A 21,569-nucleotide genomic window follows, 5' to 3' on the forward strand; every position below is an offset into this window, starting at 1 on the left:
GCCAAAATTTTAGGGTAACCTCTCAGCACCATGCCACGTCTTTGGAAAAACATTAGCATAGAGCCTGGCCAACAGTAAACTAATGGTTATATTTGCTGTTTTTATTCATTGTATTTAACTGTCTTGTATCTATCACGTGCTGAGTTTTACTGCATCTTTGAACACATGTTGACTTGTTTCAGTGGTAAGCATTATGCAGTCTTTGAAACAATCTTCCTATAGATTGCCAAAGATTTTGGGTTATATGGCTAATTCTACTGTGCTGTTAAAAATGTTTTTCTTGTATAAAACATTAACCAAAATAAAAGTTAAATATCTGTTGCCACTCAATAGATTCAAACAGAGGATGAAGTGAAATATAATGACTTGGGTATTTGTTCAAGATTCCATTGCACTTTCAACCCTATAATATAGCTAAGAAGATGATACTGAAGTAAGCTGCTAGTTGTTTTTCCCCCAGACTAAGCACTTATCAATGGAAATGACATTAAAGACATTCATTATCAACTGCTTTGCCACTGCACCTTAAGGACATCTAGGCTTTTCCATCTGACTTACAGCCCAAACCTAGTAGATGCATTCCCTTCCCTGTTAGCACGGAAGCTCCCAGACAGAAAGAACTGTCTTGTTTTTCTATTTGGATCCCCAGTGTTTTATATACAGTAAGCTCTTAGTAAATATTCATTCATTCAAACAACTAACATCATAAATGAAACTTGAAAGTAAGGGAAATTCTAAATGTAATCACTACTTTTTAATCATTTTTGAATTTTTTCTACTCTTCTCTCCCTATTCCTATCAAGTACAATTAGCACACAAACAATGATACAAGCACAAGAGTGTACATTTTCCATTATTATGCAATACTTAAGCACTTTTCACTCTAGACAAGAGTACAAAAGCAAACCAAATCCGCTGGTATTGCCTAATCTTTCTCACCACTCTAGCTTACTTTGACTTAGAGTAATTTAAAAAATTAGAGAAGAAATGAAGGGAAACTGTGAGAAAATATGATTTCGTCACCTGTTGTATTTTCCCCCAGCTCAAGTCCAGGAGAGGGATTAGTTAAAATCACCAGAAAATTCTCATCTCCTTCAGGAAATTCATCATCAAGAATTGTGATCTCAACGTTTTTATGCCTTTCTCCATCAGCAAAATGAAGAATCTGGTCACAAAAATACAGGCAGTATTAAAATGAAAAGAACCAATATTTAATATACAATGCTTGTTTAGAAAAAAACATAGTATGATGGCTTGCAGTGGTACCCTGAGGTTCACTTCATGATTCTGGCACTTCATGGCAAGGTCTTATGCTACACCTAATATCTGGTTCAGATCAAGTCTTCTTTTTAAGACATAGCATCCTACCATACCCTTACCTCCTGTAGTCTGCAAATAATTTCTTTGGTCAAATCCTGATTTCAAATCCAACCTCAGACACATACTAGCTATGTGATCCTGATTAAGTCACTTAAGTGCTCTTTGCCTCAGTTTACTCATCTGTAAAATTGGAGTAATAATAGCACCTACCTCCCAGGGCTGTTTTGAAGATCAAATGAGATATTATTTTTTAAATGCTTAAAATCCTTAAAAGTGCTATATAAAATGCTAGTTATTATTATTATTGTCAATATTTTTAAACTGAACTTCAAAAACAGTATAATTGAGAAAGGTATAACCAACTTTTGATAATAAGCTTGCTTTACTGAGATTACCATCTCTTGTTATAAATTTTATTTTAATATTAATTTTAATATCACATCTTGGTTGAAAGCATTTATGTAACACATTTCTTACAAGTTCACATGAAAATATTGCACTAAAATTATCTGTTGAAAAAAATAGAACCTTTACACTTTTTCTTTTTTTCTCTGATTCAGCAGCTACTCAGTGTGGTTCAAGGTATTAAAATGATAAATAGAATGCTATGCCTGACCTCATGCAATTTACAATCTAACAGAGCTTATAGAATGTGCACCTAGATCAATACAATACAAAGTCGAGTTTGTTAAGTACATAAGAAGTACAATGTACTATGAAATCAGATGGGTCCTTGATAAATAAATTGGGATGGTCACTGATGATGTTATCTGCTTAGAGAAGACCACAGAGAATAGCATCAGTTACCCTCAAAAACATCCAGTTCGTTTGGTAGCCTCTGCAGACTAAGCCCAAAATGTGAGCAGAAGTAGAGATTCAACTAGTGTAGAAACTCCAAGGTTAATGTCATTTCATGGGTAAATTACTTCATTCATATAGCGGGTTATACTTCATTCATATAGCGGGTTATAGTTAAGAGGTCCAGAAAAATGAAGATGGGAGGACCTACTTGGGAAGTTTAGGCAAGAATTAACAGATTGAGAAAGCCTCAAAGATGCTGTGGAAAGATCTTTTCTTCTTTCTGTGACCTCTTTGGGGTATAGACCTAGTAGTGGTACTGCTGGATCAAAGGGCATGAACAATTTAGTAATGTCAGGGAGATAATTTCAAATTGTTTCTCAAAATGGCAGGACCAGTTTATAACTCCTTCAACAGTACATCAATGTGCCTGTTTTACTGCAAACTCTACAATAGTTGTCATTATCTTTTGTTTTTTGGTCAGTTTTGCCTATCTAAAGGTAGAAGAGAAGGACATTTTAAAAAAATCTACTTTAGAATTTAAAACCCTCAGGCACTTTAAAAAAAATAAAGCATGATTAATTTTTGGTAAAAATTTCATATTCCTTGAAAATAAGGATGTGTTTCTTCCTATCATTTTCTGAAGTCACAAATATCACAACTCTCACTGTGTCTTCCTCTCTACTAAAATGAACACTTGCTATAGTTCAGGGCCTCAATAATACTCACCCGACTAATGTGATATAGCTTTCTAACTAGACTCCTTGTCTCTAGTGTCTTCCCTCTCAAATCCATTCTTTACTCATAATCTTTTAATGCAAAGGTCTGAAAATGTCACTCCTATGACCCTCCCAATTTTCAACTACTCTCTAGTACTTTAAGGATAAAATATACTCTCCCTAACCATGTTTAGGGCCGCCTTTAATGTGATTCAAAACCACCTCTCCAGTGTTATTTCACACTACTTCTGTTTGTATATTCCTATAGTTCAGTCAACATTCCCCAGTTTTACCCAATAGTGTCCTGCATCCGTGCACTGACACAGGACTCTAAGGCTAGCTAGTCCAGCCCACACAGAGGGTTATAATCAGTCTTTTGCCTGCCGACTTCTAACGAAGGGAAACCTACTATCTCTACGTGCAGCCAATTCCATTTTTGTATAACTCTGAGTATTAGGAGAGTTTTCCTTACATACAGTAAAGACCTACCTTTCTGGAGCTTCTACCCATCACTCTAGTCTTATTGGGCTATAAGCTCCCTACAGCTCATACCACAGGGAACCTTTGTTTAAGGAGAAAAATCTACTCACGTGTACTGAGTGTGGTGGTGAAATGGAAACGCTGGAGATATGTATGGGAGGGGGAAAGGGAAGAGGTCAAAGAATTCAGATGATGTTCTTCACTGTAGCACTGCATCTTATCATGTAAAAGCAGTTTTTTAATTGATAAGTAAATTGAGCTTAGGATAAACAGAATATAATAACCAGATACAAAACAAAACTTTTAAAAAATAGAATTGTAGGGGTAGCTAGGTGGTGCAGTGAATAGAGCACTAGCCCTGGAGTCAGGAGGACCTAAGTTCAAATCTGGCCTGAGACACGTAACACTTACTAGCTGTGTGACTCTGGGCAAGTCACTTAACCCCAATTGTTTCACCAAAAAAAGAAAAAAATAGAATTGTATTGAGCTCATTGTGTAAGCCCAATTATGAGTCCCATTAAAATTATATTATTAATTAAACAATATTAATTATAATTAATTAGTGATTAATCATATTAATATTCAAATTTGACTGAGTTGCATACAGATTTTCCATCTCCCTTAGGCTTACACTGTCAAGGCCTAAGTATAATCTTCAAAAGTAAACCATGAATGACCTTGATTCCTACCGTTGCAGTAAAGTAAAAATCCATCCCTTGCTGTGCTTCCAAATTCTGTGCATACACAAACAAGGACACATGGCCAAGTGACCCTCCACCCCTGTGAGCCACCAATGTTAAACTTCCTTGTGATTCATGTACTTCAAACCTAAAACAAAAATAAGAAAACATCCACTTTCTTTCAAGTGTGCTGTTGGTGGTAAAGTTGAGAAGCTAATTTGTTTTATAAAATCACATATATTTACAAAATAAACTCATATAATTGCTTTAATTCAGTTACAGGAAACTACCTGGTATTATGCCACTCAATCTTTCCTCTGGCTCCATCATTGGCATCAATAATAATTTGTGCCGTTAAGCCTTCTGAATCTAAAAAGCAAAACAAATACTAGTGGTAGTGATGATGATGATGATGATGATGATGATTTTTATTACTGTTGGTCAGTTATTTCAGTTATGTCCAACTCTCTGTGATTCTATTTGGGGTTTTCTTGGCAAAGTTACTGGAGTGGTTTGCCATTTCCTTCTCCAGCTTATTTTACAGATGAGGAAACTGAGCCAAAGAGGACTTAAATGACTTATTCAGGATCACATATCCAGTATGTGTCTGAGGTTGGATTTGAACTGAGAGAAAGAACTAACTTCTGGCCCAGCATTCTATCCTCTGCACCACCTAGCTGCTCCAGGGATAATAATAATAACTAACATTTACATTGTTCTTTATAAAAGTTTATAAATCTCATTTAATCCTCACAGCAACCTTGTCAGATAGATACTATTATTACCCCATTTTACAAATTAAGAAATTTAAGGTGAGTGACTTTCCCAGGATCACAAAAATAAATTTAAAGGTGGGATTCAAACTCAAACCTTCCTGATTCTAAGTCTAATGTTTTATCCATCTCACAACAAATCCATTTTTATTCATTATGCTTGGACAATACAAGATTCTGATTTCTACAGCCTCAAGGTGATACACAAAATTAGATAGTTGTTTCAAGCAGACTATGTAGAACTCAAGATACACATACTGACATCTGTCGGCATGGTGGCATGGGAAGCACACTGGATCTGGAATTTGAATCCCAATCCTGAAAACTGTGTGACGTTAGGGAAGACACTGAGGCATGGAGGAAGGAGCACTGACTTGAGAATCAGAGGACGTAGGGTAAAATCCTGCCTCTGCTGCTTACTACCTATATGACCTTAGACAAATCACTTAATTTGACTGAGTCTCATTTAATTTGACTGGGCCTCAGTTTCCTCTTTTATAAAACAAGGAGGTTGTAATAGATTGCCCTTCTAGCTTCACTATACTCTTTCTGGGCTTTCCATTTCCTCATCTATGAAATGAGGACTCTGGACTAAATCAGCTTTAAGGTCACTTTCAGTTCTAAGTGCTACAATTCCATGAAAAATTAAGAGCACAATGTATATAATAATGAAGAGTTGGGGAGCCTTTATTTTTTCTATGAAAATTTAAGAACCACATGGAAGAATAAAAGCAATACTGTTTAGTTTGATTTGATGTTTTGTCTTATTTTGTTCAGTGAAAAAGATTAAAAAAAGAAACTCATCTGACTTTTCAACTAAGAATAGGTAATACAACTCTGTTTTATGAAATATAATATTTTTAAACATACAGTAATTTTAAATGTTACTAAGAATCAAGGAATATAAAAATCCACTTAAAAGCTAAAATTGATGTCATACTGGCAATGTGCTAACATTTATTTATTTTATTTATAGGAGATTTATAGGAGAATCTCTCTCTCAGAGCCTCTTAACTCTAACTTTACCCATCACACTTCCAACATGCTTAGTTATCTAGCTTCCAAACCCATGGGAAGATTACAAACAGGAAATTACAAAGGCAGAATGCCAGAAAAGAATGTGAAAGGAGGAAATAAGAAAACTCCAAAAAGCATATACATGAACATGAAAAGCATAGTAATCTGAATCCATCCAATATGGGGATGAACAACACTATACTGACAGGTCCTGACTATAGGTTGCATTCTATTAAGCAACAGATACACTCTATGATCTTCATAATAATAATTTTTAATCTTTAGTTTACTTTGATAAAGAAGGAAGCGAGATATATAACACATTTCAGGAACATCCACTCCCATATGGTTAAAATGCCATTTTCATTCATAATTGGATAGAAATGCAAGTGTTGGGAAAATTTGGCTATCCAGAACAATTCATTCCCCAAAGGTTTCTAATTGTTAAGATTTAATTGTAATTTATATCACTGCCAGTTAAGGCGAAGGGGAAGTAGAAGGAAAAATGAGAGTGATTTAGGTCATATGGCATGGTAAAAAAAAGGTTGTGGACTTGGAGTCATAAAATCTAGGTGCAATTACTAGTTGCATCACTAGGTATGTGACCAGCGCCATATCACTTAAACTCTCTGGGCCTCAGTTTTCTTATCTGCTAAATGGAGAATGTAATATTTGTCTGTACTGCCATATAAGATTGCTGTGGAGAAAGTACTTTGTGAATATTAAAATATTTTATAAATGTGATTAACTTTGAAATGTTAAGTATCTGAAGCCCTTTAATTATTCTTAAGCCCTCAACTGCTTAAAGAGTTCAAACTTAGGGCAGCTAGGTGGCGCAGTGGATAGAACACTGGGTCTGGAGTCAGGAGGACCTCAGTTCAAATCCAGCCTCAGACCAAACACTTGACACTTACTAGCTGTGTAACCCTGGGCAAGTCACTTAACCCCAATTGCCTAAAAATAAAAAAAAATTTTAAAAAAGAGTTTAAACTTTAAGAATTTCCTTAAACTTCCCAGAGACTCCACAGTAGACTGACACAAGAAATAATATTCTCTGGGCTGCAACTTCAGTGACCACTACATTATCACCTTTTTGAATAAACAAAATCAAGTCCAGAGACAGATTAGGCCCCCAAGCTGGAGATTCTCCATCTCTGATATAAGTATGAAATGCAAAGAAAATAGCTATTAGCTAGAATTAACAATAATAATTCAAAATGAAATTTGGTGCAAACAATTGAGTACAATGGGATGGTTTGGAGGAGAGGTAATACCTTTCCTTTCATGACAGTAATATTAGATCTTTTTAGCCATTACCTACAATAAGCTGAAAATAATTTATTTACAAATAAATACTGAAGCTTCCCAGAAATTGTACCTCAGATTTAGAATGAGTCATTTCTCTTTTGTAAGTGTTTATTTTGCCATCCTTTGTATCCTGTTTCTTTCTCTTTCTGCTGAAGTAGCCCTATCCTCTCTTCGTCCATCATGTCTTCTAGCCAAGGATAGCAGAGTGGACATAGCTCGGGGCTCCTGCTGGGCTCTGTCTACTTTTATACTTAATGCTTGTAGTAATCGTGCTTGCTTCCTAACCCTACTGTGCCTTCAGAAGAGCGGAAATTCAAAGCATTCTTGTTAACTACACTGACTACAGTTGCATGTCCTTCAATTTTCCAAATATTTAGCAAGAATTTATCCTATATTTTGTTATATTTGTTATATATTCTAAACAGATCTTAATCTTTATAAATGTATATAAAGATTTACCTTTCAGTCTGTAATGAATAAACTGAATGATTTCTAAAGGCATGCAAAGGAAAGATAAGGGAGAAAAGTTAAAAAAAGAAAAAGAAGCAGAGATTACAATAAGATCATTGTTTAACAAAAAAAAGATAGCAAATTATGATCATTTGCTATTTAAGATCTAAAAAGAAAATGAACTAACTGAATTTAAACCAGTAATAGGACATCAACTGCCATATACAAATTAAAGCACTGATTATTGTTTGAGAAAAAACAAATTTACATTGGTAGACAGACAAATATGAAAATTACACATAAAATAATTATGACAGGTCAAAAACTGTATAAAATTTAAATGTTTATTATATTACCCACTATTCAAAAATCATAAAATCAAAAATCATAAAATTAAAGAAAAATATAAATGATTGAAGCCTAAAGTAAATATTTTTTTTGTTCTTGATATTCCATGAAACATTAGAATAAAATCATTGACCAACACAAAATAAATTAATTCATATGATGCTAATTGAAGAGTAAGAAAATTATACCTAGTCTAGGAGGGAATGAAGTCAGAGGAGCCATGATAAGTTCAACTGATGTTAAATTGACCAGAAAGTATTCTTCTAGTTCGGGTATGTCATCCTGAAAAAGCATACACATTAGTCTTCTCATTATCCTCTAGAAGTAGTTTTGCCTGTCATAGACTGTTTTATAAATTGTCTGGTTGATGTTCATATTAAAATGGTCTTAAGGGAAATCTAAAGTTGCAAGCATAAGATGAAAAAGACATTTGCTTTATTCTTATGTCCAAAAGTATTCATAGTAATGCTAGTTGATAGATGCCAATCAGGCCAGATAAGTATTATCAAAACTTTCTCTAAGACAGAATGTTCATAAAAAGTTTTAATGAGGATGAAAGACTGAAAAATCACATCATTCTAAATATCTGCTATGAACCAGTACCATACTAAATATCCACCATGTATTTCTGATGAAAACAAGCTTGGTTCCACAAAGAAGAGAAATAGGAGAGATAAGGTCAGGTCCAATTAAAATCAAGGAAGTGAACTAAAAAGTAAAAATATACTTCTCCTTTTGCTTGGTTTTTACTCAATTTAATTCAATCACTTATTAAGTGCTTCCTATAGGTAGAACACAGTGCTAGACTGGGCAAACAAAGACGAAAATGAATATATCGATAGGGAAAAAGCTAAGAATTTAAATACTCTCTATCTCTTGACAATACTATGGATAAAGATAAGTTGCATATTGGATGATAAAACAAAAAAAACAGTCCCTTCATCTCGCCTACTAATTGCTTTTTAATCACAAGACTTTTAGGTTTCAATCAGTAATGTGGAAAACAAAAAAAGAAGTAGAAACAATTCAGAGGGATAGAGAAATGAAAGCAGATGTACTGTTCCAAGAAATGGGCCTTTGGAAGCAAAGGAAGAAGTTCAGACTCAAACTGAAGAAGTGATTAATAAAAAGAAACTTGTCAGACAATCTACAAACCTTACAAAATATCATTTCACATAAAGAAAAAGAATACCAAAATGTTATATCTTATGGTTATCAAATATATGACAATAACACCATGTTAAGTTAAAATGTTAACTCAACAAAAGAATTATCAGTGACTTTAGGTATTTGATCTTTTTCATTCATCTGTAATTTTATAAACTGAATGTTCTCAAATATAATATCAATAATATGTCACTAAATTTTATAAGCATTTTATAGATGTTAAACTCATTTGATTAATGTAATATCTGATTTGATAATACAATCATGATTTTTAAATACAATGCTATAATAGTCTATGATTATGAAAAGATAATTTTCGGTCTATTTTTTTCCAAAAATGAACTCAATGACAGATTATAACTTCCCAGGGTTAGAATTCCCTTTACACATGCAGAGAATAAGAAACCAGCTTAATATGCTCCACCATGCAACATGGATCAAGCACTATATGTACTTAACAAGCTTCTAACAATACTCTCTCTACCCTAACTACACTCTTTCCTCTAATCTATAAAGTTTTCTAATGAATATTTGGGACATAAAATGGGGTTCCTCAGGATCCAAATGGGCCACATCTTTTTAAAAGCCACTGCCCACTTCTTGTGGAAGAGTTTAGTAATCAAACTAAAAATGAACTAAACAAAGAAACTTAATCAGTAACCAATTTAACAAGGTCTCTGTAATCGATATCAGCACTGCATTAATACAGGTTTGAAATCTTACATGAGAGCAAACAAACTAATAAAATATGGAAAAAGAAAGCATGGAAGAAGAGGAAACTTAGATGTATATACAATTATGATCTTCTAAAAGAATAAACATGGCCAGATATCTCTTGCAAACAATACAGGTAGAATAGTCCATAAATTTCAGCATTCTGTGTTGTTTATTAAAATACAGCATTATAGTAAAGAATTTTACCTCTAGGATAGTAATATTGATGGCAGCGGATGTTTCCCCTTCCCTTAATATCAGGGAACCAACTACTGATGTAAAATCAACTCCAGGTGTTGCTAAATTTCCATCTGTCTGATTCTTTAGACTAAGCATCCCAGGAACTGTAGCATAGGTGACATTAATAATGCCTAGTTGTATTGGTGGAAAAAAGAAACTTTCATTATTTAAGATTTTAAATTATTATCAAATGATCTTGTTTGTCCTAGTAGGCAGACACCTAGATGCTTTCAACTTGAGTGGGGTTTTAATTTGGTCAAATTCTATGTATTTTAAGTATGTATAAATACTACAGTTTAATTGTGACATAGTATGACATAGACAACAAGTCTGTGGCTCAGTCCCACCTCTGACACATACTGGCTGTGTGACCCTGGGCACAAATTACTTAACTTCAGTCCACTAAGCAACCCTCGGAGACTGTAAGTTGCAAAACAGACGAAAGAAGGAATTTCTTCTCCAGAAGTTCTCAACACCAATGAAATCACAGGGCCAGACCAAACAAATAAACAAACAAAAAAACCTAACACAAGTGCTTGTACACAGAAGGCATTTAATTGAACTTATTCATAGGACCATCATTCTATAATTGGAAGGGATTTCAGCAGACATTGATCTCACACTCTCCTGGTTCTCTTTTTTGCCTTTCTGATGTCTCCTTTCTCCTTTTCACTGGCTCTTCTTTCTTCTCACCCTCTCCCTTTTACCAGAGCAATACCACTCCCCTCAAAGCTCTCTCCTTAGCCCTCTTCATTCATCTGTTTTTATATCCTCTTTCTTGGTGATCAATGTGCATAACCATAAAAATCCCCCCCATCGATTTCTTTCCTGAATTCATAATTATCCTCTTCAAATGCCTAATGGAAATCTCCAGCAGGATGCCCTATCAGGATCAGAAGATCAGTCTCTGAAATAACTCATCATCTTCCTTCCATGTTCCTAACTTCCCTCCTTTCCCAATCTCTTTCTTCCCTTGTATCTTCAAATACATGAAATAGATTATTTTGCCATTCTCTGAATATAACCCTTTACAGAAAAGTATTCTTATAACTTCAAGTGCTACCTCCAATATTTCTTTCTTAATCCCCAACAGATGAAAATTATTTCTCACTCACTGATCTTCAGTCCTGGTCTGTGATTTCATTGGTGTAGGGAATTCCACGTACCAGTTTGCTTAGCCATTCCCCAGTTGATGGGCATCTATTTTGTTTCTAATTCTTTGCTATCACAAAAACGCTGCTATAAATATTTATATATTTTCCTGGTAAGGAAACTCCTTCTGCCAGTTAAAAAAAAAGACAACTAGTCAGCTTGGTGCTGTGTGATGCTGGCCTAGATCCAGGGCATCTTTGCACCAAATGGATAAAATCTTGACTGGGAGAAGAAAGTAATTGAATATTTTAAAGAAAGCAATTCTACTCAGTGAAAATAAGTGGCTACCCCAGAGTCATACAGCCAGTATGTGATAGAGGCAGTACTTGAACTCAGGACTTCCTGACTCCAAAGTTGGCTTTCTCTACACTACAACCTGCTATGGCCACATTTGATCTTACCAAACTTTATATTCTTCTCATGCACTTGGCTCATTTCAGTTTTTGTTGTTATATTTACCTATGTATATATCTTATCACTTCCACGATACTGTAAATTCTTTAAGGATAGAGATCAAGTCTTAATTATCTCTGTACTACTCTGAGTACTTAGATTTTCACTTAATAAATTCACATTTCATTTAATAAATATTCAAATGAATGTTGAATTCAATATTACAAGCAGGTCATTCTTTCTGAAGTAACACAAACCTAGGGATCCAAATTCTCTGTTGATGAAAAGTTGGATGGTTATGTTTGCTTCCTGGACCAAAACAAATCTTGAGGAAGGAGCAAAATTCAAAACCCCATGTGGTTCATCACTCGCCTCCACTGTCAGCACAGCTTCGTATCCTTGGCTGTCAATTATAGCCATTCCAGTTGAGGAAACTCCTGGAAAAGTCAATAGATCACATAAGAAGTTTTGCTAATATTCTAGCTCATTTCCTAAATTCTTAATATCTTTCTTTCATTCTGTCCTTTATGCTTAGGTTGCTAGAAATTATCCCAAAAAAAGAAAAAGAAAAAAGAAAGAATAATATTTTGTATTTTCTACTTTTCTACATTCAACATTTCACATTCCCACCCTGAGAATTCTATGTATTAGTCAATGGAAGCTCTCTCTTATTTGTATTTCCCTAACAATTAAACATTAATTTATTCACTAGATCTTGCTATTATCATTACTTGCAAAGCTGGTGTAGGCTATACAACAGATTTCAAGAACAAAACAGAGACAACCAAGTTAAGTGGACTAACATGTAAGCAACTTCATAAACAATTTTATGGCCTAATTAGTAGGAATGCGACTGCTTCACTTTCAAAGAAACCATTAATACTAAGCTTTTGTGAATTTGGGATTGGCAAATATTTTCAAGCCATTCTAGATTTTTTGTACCAAAAAGTTCTATGCCTCCCTCTAATCTACAAAAACAAAAAGTTAAAAAAATAACCTAGGAGTGGCTAGGTGGTACAGTGCATACAGCACTGGCCCTGGAGTCAAGAGGACTTGAGTTCAAATCCAACCTCAGACACTTACTGTGTGACCCTGGACAAGTCACTTAACCCCAACTACTTCATAAATAAATAATGAAAAATAAAAGAATAATCTAAACATGACGATGATGACACTTGTGTTTTATAGATGGGGATCACGGCCATTGCCAATTTTCTCTTTCAAAAGACAGTACTAAATTACAGAAATCATCATTTAATTGGAGTTTAGGTTACCTTGTGTCCTGACATTGTACAAAATCACTTGGTATTCTTCCTTTTCCTCAGGAATATCATCATCCAACAAATGCACCAAAAATGTTTGATTTAGTGATCCCTATTCCATACAAAGAGAAGACTGATAAATTCTCATCATCACTGAAAACTGACCCCACATCTAGAATGTAGACAGTCTACTCAGTGCTAAGTTCTGGAAATACAAGGACATGATACTTGCCTTCTTGGAGATTAAAATCTGATTGGGAAGATGCAACAGGTGAAGTCACAATGCTGTTTTACCCTGGGGCTCCTACTGTTCTGATTAGTGATTACATCAGCCACCCACTATATCTAGGACCAACCCTAATCATTCTCCATTTCACCCAGTGACTATCTTCTCACTAGTAGCCTTGCCATGATGTTCAAGTACTCTCTGTGATACCCCTTCCTTAACTCCCAAAGGATCTCCCTTAAGGATCCAGTTCTAGATCCCTAATCAAATCAACTCTGTCATAGTTTCTGGCAAAGGTGTGTTAATCTAATCCCCTAAGGCTCCACAAACCATCCCTGTGATTTCCTTTTTTTAAAAAAAAAAAAAAGTTTTTGTTGATGTCTTCTATTTCTTGAAAGATCATAGCTATCCCAAATGTTCCTCCTACTTCCCTTCCCAGAGAGCCATCCAATATAACAAATATTTTTTAGAGAGGAAAAAAATCAACACAACTGATTGACACATTGAAAAAGTCTGAAAAACACGTGCAATGTGTAACACCTGTGGACTTCCCACCACCATTAAAGGGTGGATTGGAGTTGTTCTCTCATATCTCTGCATTATAGTTCTGCTTGATCTTTATAATTTTGTTACATCTACTTTTTATTTTTCAGTGTACAGTTGTTCTTTCCATTTGCATTGTTGTAATTACAGTGTATATTATTCACTTGGCTCTGTTTACTTCACTCTGCATCAGTATATATAGCTCTTTCCACACTTCTCTGTATTCACTACACATTTTTTTCTTACAGTGTAGTAGTATTCCATTACAGTCATGCATCATAATTTGTTTAGCCATTCCCCAATCAATGGGCATCTAGTTTGTTTCCAATTCTTTGTGACCACAAAACACTCTGATATAAATATTATGGTGTATATAGGGACTTTCTTCTTATCTATGGCTTCCTTGGCAATATAAGCCCAGTAATGGAGTCTCTGGGACAAAGGGTACGGAAATTTTTAATAACTTTATTTGCATAATTACAAATCGCTTTCCAAAATGGTTGTACCATTTCAAAGTATTACCAACAATATATTAGCCTATCATTCCACAACCCTTCCAGCATTGACTATTGCCACTTTTTGTCATTTTTGCCAAAATCTGGTAAAATCTTGACAGCTACCCTTGTTCAAATCACTAAGGCTAGACTGTGGGGCAACTAAACTTTAAGGCCTACTGTGTCACCTGTGAGAGAATGACCCACATAAAGGAGCTCTAGAAGTCCTGTCTCAAAGGAGTTTTCCCCATGGTATCAAAAATGCAATCTTCAGATTTATTCCCCTTTGTTCTTACCATATATATTTGGAGGGAGGACAGAAGCCTATGATTTTTCCTAAATATTCATGTCAATTTTGTATGAAGTTACCTCAAGAAAGAAGATTTCTCCACTAAAGTTAGCAAAGTTATGCTCAAGAAGTTGACCAATAATTTTCCAGTTAACAGTAACATTTCCTTGACCAGGGGGTGTTCTTATGACGTGGAATTCCAAATTTTCTCCTAAAAATGACAGGAACAGAATTATGTTTCCTTAATGGAAAGTCACCTTCATATTTATACTCAATATAACCAAAAGGTCTAGGCACACATTAAGAGATTCTATCATCATTCTCCTAAATATTATACAAATGTTTTGTCATAATGTGCTAAACTTAAAAAAATGCTCATTTTACTCCATAACAAAAATGGTGTCACTGAATTTTTGATGCTTCCAGTTATTTCTTCTTCAGGAATAGCAATACTGTAAAGCTATAAAGAACACACTGATACATTTACCTCTACAGTAACATATGCTAAATTGGATAATACTTGAGGCAAAATGCTATTTATAACACTAAGTCAATTCTCTCTTTACTCATCACAAATTCCTAACATTGAAATGCAATGATATTTTATACAATACATATACAAAAATGCTTGCAAATACCTGAAAGACACATCTCTTTGGATTTTAACTCATGCAATAACATTATTTGCATTTTAAATGTAAAAGAAAGGTATTAATATCCTCAGGAAAACTATGATACAAATGACCAATTTATTTGTATGTTTTTTGTATGGCTGTAATAGTCAAGCACTGTTCTCTAGTATTACAAAGAACATGAGCTAAAAGCAAAAGCAAGCTTCTAGAGATCAAAGACAGTTTTTCTAAGGAACAGTCTTATGGCATCATGAAAATGTCTGTTTCATAAATGTTAAATAATGATGACATTAATCATATGCTAATGAATAATTGTGTTTAAAATGAAATTTCATTTTTAAAATATGAAAAGCTAATCTGAATGATTAATATCTAATGAAGGAGTTATATAGAATCTCATTTAACTTTAACAGCATATAAAATATATGGACACTATCACTTTTTTATTCACATAAATTGCATATATTTACAAACACTGTCTTTTTTCAAATACCTTTAGGAAACAATGAATGTTATTGTTCAATTACCTTATGATAAATAGCATTAACAAGCCAATGGTTTTTCAGGGTGGTAAAATTAGAATCATATTTCTGTTATCAGGGAAAAATTTCCTAAATATGAATATACTAGGGGAAATATTTCATTAATTTAGACAGTCAATAAACACTTATTATGTGTCTACTAAATGTTGGGTACTGTGCTACGCATTGCAAATTCAAAAAGAGACAAAAGACAGTCCCTACCCTCAAGGAGCTCACTAATGGAATAGACAATAAGCAAACCAATTTGTACAAGCTATATCCAGGATAACAGGGAAATAATTAAAAGAGAAAAGCCAGCACAATTAACTTTCAGAAATGCTTCCTGGAGAAGGTGGAATTTTAGCTGGAACTTGAAGGAAGTCAGGGAATCTAAGAGGTAGAGATGAGGAAGTGCATTCCAGGTATGGGGGACAGCCAGACAAAATGCCCAGATAATAAACTGAGTTATATTTCTTAATTTCAATTACTGAGAAATAAATAAAATAAAAATGCATCATTAAAAGTAATTATGAGCAACAGAAAGTAGAATAAGACAAAAACATCAAGAAGCTTCATAATGACTGCATATAGCAACTGGAATTCACTTAATTCAATTCAACAAATATTGAGTACACATGGGCTATGCATGGGGCTTAACACTATTAAAAAGATACGTAAGCCATTGCTCCTGCTTTTGAAGAGCTTATAATTTTTTAGGGAGAATCTAAAAAGCACACAAGTATCTATGATATAAATCAATGAATAAACATTTATTGTCTTCTATGTGCTAGGCACTATGCTAAGCACTTTACAAATATTACCTCATTCAATCCTCATAACAATCCTATTGCCTAAACAGGAAGTGACTTGCCCAAAGTCACACAGTTAGTACGTGTCAGAAGCCACATCTGAACTCAGGTCTTCCTGACTCCAGGCTTAGCAATCTATCACTGCACCACTTAACTTTACAGCAGTTTAAAGATTAGAAAACACTTTACATCCATTATCTCATTTGAGCCTTTCAACAACCCTATAAGATAATAAGAATTGTATTTTGCTTATTTTACAGATAAAGAAACAAAGGTTGATCACAAAGATGATAAATATCAGAGGTAAGATTTGAACCCGGGTTTTCCTAGCTCACACTTAGCAATCTATCCACTTTGCCTATCACAGTTATGATTGAATGGAGGTTGTGAAGGGTTACCAAAATAACACTCACAGAAATCAAAGATTTGCCCAGGGTCACAAAGATGGTAAATATCAGAGGTAAGATTTGAAACCAGGTCTTCCTAGCTAACACTTAGCAATCTATCCACTTTGCCTATCACAGTTATGATTGAATGGAGGTTGTAGAGGGTTACAAAAATAATATCCACAGAAATCAAACAATACTTGAAAAAGCTAGAAAAAAATTTAAAGGAAAGGGCAGAAAAATAACCTCTCTTTTCTAACGAAAGGAGCAGTTTTCATACAAGATACTCTATTTTCTGAAACCATAAAATCTCCACTAAGAAAAATCTTCAGGTTTATGAAGTAAACTAGCTGACATTCCTATAATCTGTATTTGAATGCAGATTATCTGTTTGTTCCAATGTCAAAATACAAAGTCAAAAGGAAAAGAAAAGAACTAGTATCACTATACTTCTCAGGGAAAAAAAATGACAAGAGATCTAAATTGACAGGAGGAGACTTTCAATTAAATATATATATATATTCTTCATTTCCCACCCCATCCCAGTTGGTTCTCCTCTATATTAAAATGAAAATGATAGATTAATATTTTAGAAACAATTATAGGTATATAAATAATTCGAAAAGAAATTGTCCATGTGAACAGTAAAGATTGAAAAGTTAAGGTTGTTCCCAGTACTGAAGTACTGAAAGTGAGTTTAAGGAATCACATTTCAAATGTCAGGGGAAATGTGCTGGTGTGCAAATCTTTGCCTGAAGTTGATTCATGCTGTCTCTAAGAGAAGTGAAAATTTAAAATCCATCGAACATGACATGATGATTATGATCCTGCAGACGCCAGTGACTGAGTTGAATTCCTAAGCCTGATTTATAATGAAACCCATTACATATTGTTTAAAACTATACTGAAATTCATTCTACCATATTTCTAAATTTCATACATTAAGTTTGAAAGAAAGCAATATTCACCACTGTGCATCACATCGATTGCTTTTGTACAAAACGCAGAAATAAAATTCATCATGATTCAATACCATGTTATACAATAAAACAACTCCTTTCCATGAATCAAAAATTCAAGCTGAAGTTGAATGGGCACTGTAGTCCAAGCATCAAATCTAATCACATAAATAAAAGACCAATGTGAAGAATAGAAGCAATGTTATCAATGTGAGTGGCCCACATGACTCACATTTCTACCCAACGTGATCTACAGTTATCTCAGTAGAATCACCATGAATACATTCTGTCTCTAAAAAGAGTTCTATACTTTCGTGCTTGTAAACTCACATTAGGTACGTTTCTCTGTGCACTATTATACATGATACAATTGAATTATATATACAAAATGTTCAATGTGGTATATAACATTTTTAGAAAGCAGAATACAGCAGTATTTAAAGCAGAGACAAGAATGTATGAAAATAAAGTAATAAAGCATAGCTATATCAAGACTTTACATTTAGAAATTATACAAAATTTAGGGAGAACTAAATTGAACTAAATTAGACATGTTTACTTTATTTATGCCATTCTTCATATACTTCTACCACAGGTCAGAACATTGAAAGGTAAACCTAGAGTCAAAATCTTCAATTCCTATTAATTTACACACTTAAACATGTTACGTTCTTCGCATAGACTATTTGGTGAATACTACATAAGCCATGATATGAGAGGCAGCTAGGTGATAGTGAGTAGGATGCTGGGTCAAGAAAAACCTGAGTTCAAATGCAACCTCAGACATTTATTAGCTGTGTGACCCTGGGTGAGTCACTTAACCACTCAGCCTGTTTTCTTCTCGGTAAAACAGGAATAATAATAGTACCTACTTCCAAGGTTGTGAGGATAAAATGAAAAAATATAAACCTTAAGTGCTATATAAATGTTGTCATTATTATGTTATAAAATATAATATAGGCAGCATATGGCTTACGGATTTCAAAGTGATAAAGAGTATAACAACAAAAGGGCTCCTACACCATGCTAACAAATTGTTTTACTGAAATCCATGCTTATGGATTTCAAAGTGATAAAGAGTATAACAACAAAAGGGCTCCTACACCATGCTAACAAATTAGTGTCATCAAGGTGATAAGACCCATCTAACTTCTATTTCTTCCCATCTCCTAAGAGATCTGCTCCCAAACCCATAATCATAATCATAGAGCATTGATAGAAGAAGTATCCATGCCAGAGAAATCACAGATTCTTAAAATATTAAATGACTGGTGCATTAAAAAGAGAGAATTACATATGAGAGCCAATACTACTTATGGATTAAATAAAATTATATTCTGCATAGAAAAAAACGGAAAATACACACTTTCTACGTGAACCTACAAGACTAACTTAGCACATTATTGCCCATGAACAGATAGCTGATTCTTACGTCATTACTTGATCCTAAAAAAAATACAATACAGTTTTTGCTATTCTTCTCATTTTTGCAATGAAATTTCCAAGTATTAAGATGCAAGTTGATTTAATTTGGAGTAAGCTTTTTCTACTTCATCTTCTGCCATGTATGTTTGTTGTTTTATGATGTAATGAGCTTTTAATTTGCTTGTTTGCATTATGAACCCTGGAATGTGAAGTAACTAATGCCCTAAGTAATATAACAGGTAGACACCATTTACTTTGCAAACTAAAATTGCCATATATATCCAAGTGGAAATTTACTTATAGGAAGTCAAGTATTCCAATGATCCAAACAAGCGTTATGCATACCTGATATTAAGCTTGCCAAAACCATGAAATGAACAAACACGAGAAGCTTTCATAGGCTGTATGAATGAATAATGTCCAAGAAAAAAAACAGAATGAATGTAGTAAACAGAAAAAAAAAAAAGAACTTACCTTCGTGACCAATAACAGACCTGGAGCCTGTGTGAAAGCTAACAATTCCTGCAACATGGTCATTGGCCAAAATGTTCACTGTAACAGTGTCAGAACTGGGCAAAATACGACTCCCACCTTCAGTGTAAACCAAACTGATTATAATGTTTTCATCATCCTCAGGCTCAGAATCATCTAAAATGGTCAAAGTCACAGTCTTTTTGGTTTCACCTAAAGTAAAGAAATGAACAAGAACAATATAATCACTGATTTTCAAGATCAACTCCAATTCATTATTTTCAGAAGTACTAGGGAGGATCAACTCTGCTGTACCAGTATTATTCTTGAAGTAATTTTCCTTAGGCACAGATCTATGTCATTATCATAATCAATAAACCCCAGTGTCTCTCTGTTGCCTCTAGGACAAAATAAAAAGGCAGGAACTGTTTTTGCCTTTATATTCCCACTGCTCAGTACAGTGCCTGACACACAGTAAGCATTTAATAAATGCTTGTTAAGTGGCTTACTTGACTGTATGGCTTTTAAGATCTCTCATGGTTTTCCCTTCATTATATATCATCCTCCTTCCTACACTTTACAGTCCAGTCAAACTGATGTTCACTCTGTCTCTCTCTCTCTCTCTCTCTCTCTCTCTCTCTCTCTCTCTCACACACACACACACACACACACACACACACACACCCCATTATATCTACCTTCTCCAAGATTTTGCACTGCCTGTCCCCATGCCTGGAATGTATTCTCTCATCAATGCTTCAAAGAATCCCTTTCTTCATTTAAGCCACAGATCAAGTACCATTTTCTGCACGAAATCTCTCCTGATCCCAGCCAGCTGGCCAACTTTTCACTTTCTACTTTATAGAAAATTATCTCACTTTTAAAAAATATTATTCTGTGTACTTATATATGTGTATTTTGTCCTGATGTCTCCAGTGCCTGGCACATATTATATGCTTGATAAATGCTTCCTGTTAAAATGATAATTAAGGACAAACACCATAAGAGAAAGGAATTGGAAAAGTTACTCTGTGTGTGTGTGTGTATATCCACACACATATACTGTATATGTCACATATAAAACATATAGTATGGTATATATTTATAGTATAGCATATACATATATTATATATACAATACATAGCATATATAGTATATTGTATGCTGTCATATATTATTGTACATACAATATATACTATAAAAGATACTATGCTATGTAATATTTATAATATATGCTATATATTATATTATACATGGAATATATACTGTATATTATATACTATATTGTATACACACATTATATAATATAATCTCAAATGTACATACATGCTGCATATACTACATATTTTATATATCACATATATCATACTATAAGATATATTATGTGGTATTATATAATATGTATTATAGTATATTTAATATAATAAATATAACAAAATTATAATATAATTATAATTAAACATAATATTTTATAGTACATACTACACTGTAAAATGTTATACTATATGACATAGTATAGTATAGTATGTTTTTAGTATGGGTATATACAATATATTGTATACACAATATATAATGTATTAAACCTGCATGTATATATCACGTGCATGTATGTACAGTACATACATTATATAATATAGTATATGTATAGACATATTATTTGTTGTATAATATATAGTATATAATATGCTATACTATATAGTATATATTGTATAGTATAGTACGGTATATACAATATACCATATAGTCAATAAGTAGTATATACAACATATAGTACACACTACATAGTATACAATATACTATAAGATAAGTAGTATATGATATAATACATATTATGTATGCTGTTACATATGCTACATACTATATATACAATATATCATATATAGTACACTATAAAATACAGCATATGTACTATATACAGTAACTCTTCTAATTCCTTTCTCTATATACAATATATTGTATATATTACATATATTGCATACTGCATATTGTGTAT

The 21,569-nt window shown here is 33.6% G+C and overlaps 1 protein-coding gene across 1 annotated transcript in view; it reads right to left on the reverse strand.

Annotated features, from left to right (window-relative positions):
- Positions 1-21,569, reverse strand: part of ADGRV1 (adhesion G protein-coupled receptor V1) — a 645,475-nt gene that overhangs the window by 515,794 nt on the left and 108,112 nt on the right. The window contains exons 33-41 of the mRNA XM_027864178.1: positions 19,580-19,789; positions 14,454-14,584; positions 12,834-12,933; positions 11,817-11,996; positions 9,982-10,145; positions 8,082-8,175; positions 4,288-4,366; positions 4,007-4,145; positions 1,024-1,165 (exon numbers count right to left, since the gene is read on the reverse strand). Coding sequence (XP_027719979.1) covers positions 1,024-1,165; positions 4,007-4,145; positions 4,288-4,366; positions 8,082-8,175; positions 9,982-10,145; positions 11,817-11,996; positions 12,834-12,933; positions 14,454-14,584; positions 19,580-19,789 — 1,239 coding nt within the window. The remainder of the gene's footprint in view (positions 1-1,023; positions 1,166-4,006; positions 4,146-4,287; positions 4,367-8,081; positions 8,176-9,981; positions 10,146-11,816; positions 11,997-12,833; positions 12,934-14,453; positions 14,585-19,579; positions 19,790-21,569) is intronic.

This window comes from Vombatus ursinus, unplaced genomic scaffold, assembly GCF_900497805.2.
Source record: "Vombatus ursinus unplaced genomic scaffold, bare-nosed wombat genome assembly UNPS02014774.1, whole genome shotgun sequence".
NCBI classification, from domain to species: Eukaryota; Metazoa; Chordata; class Mammalia; order Diprotodontia; family Vombatidae; genus Vombatus; species Vombatus ursinus.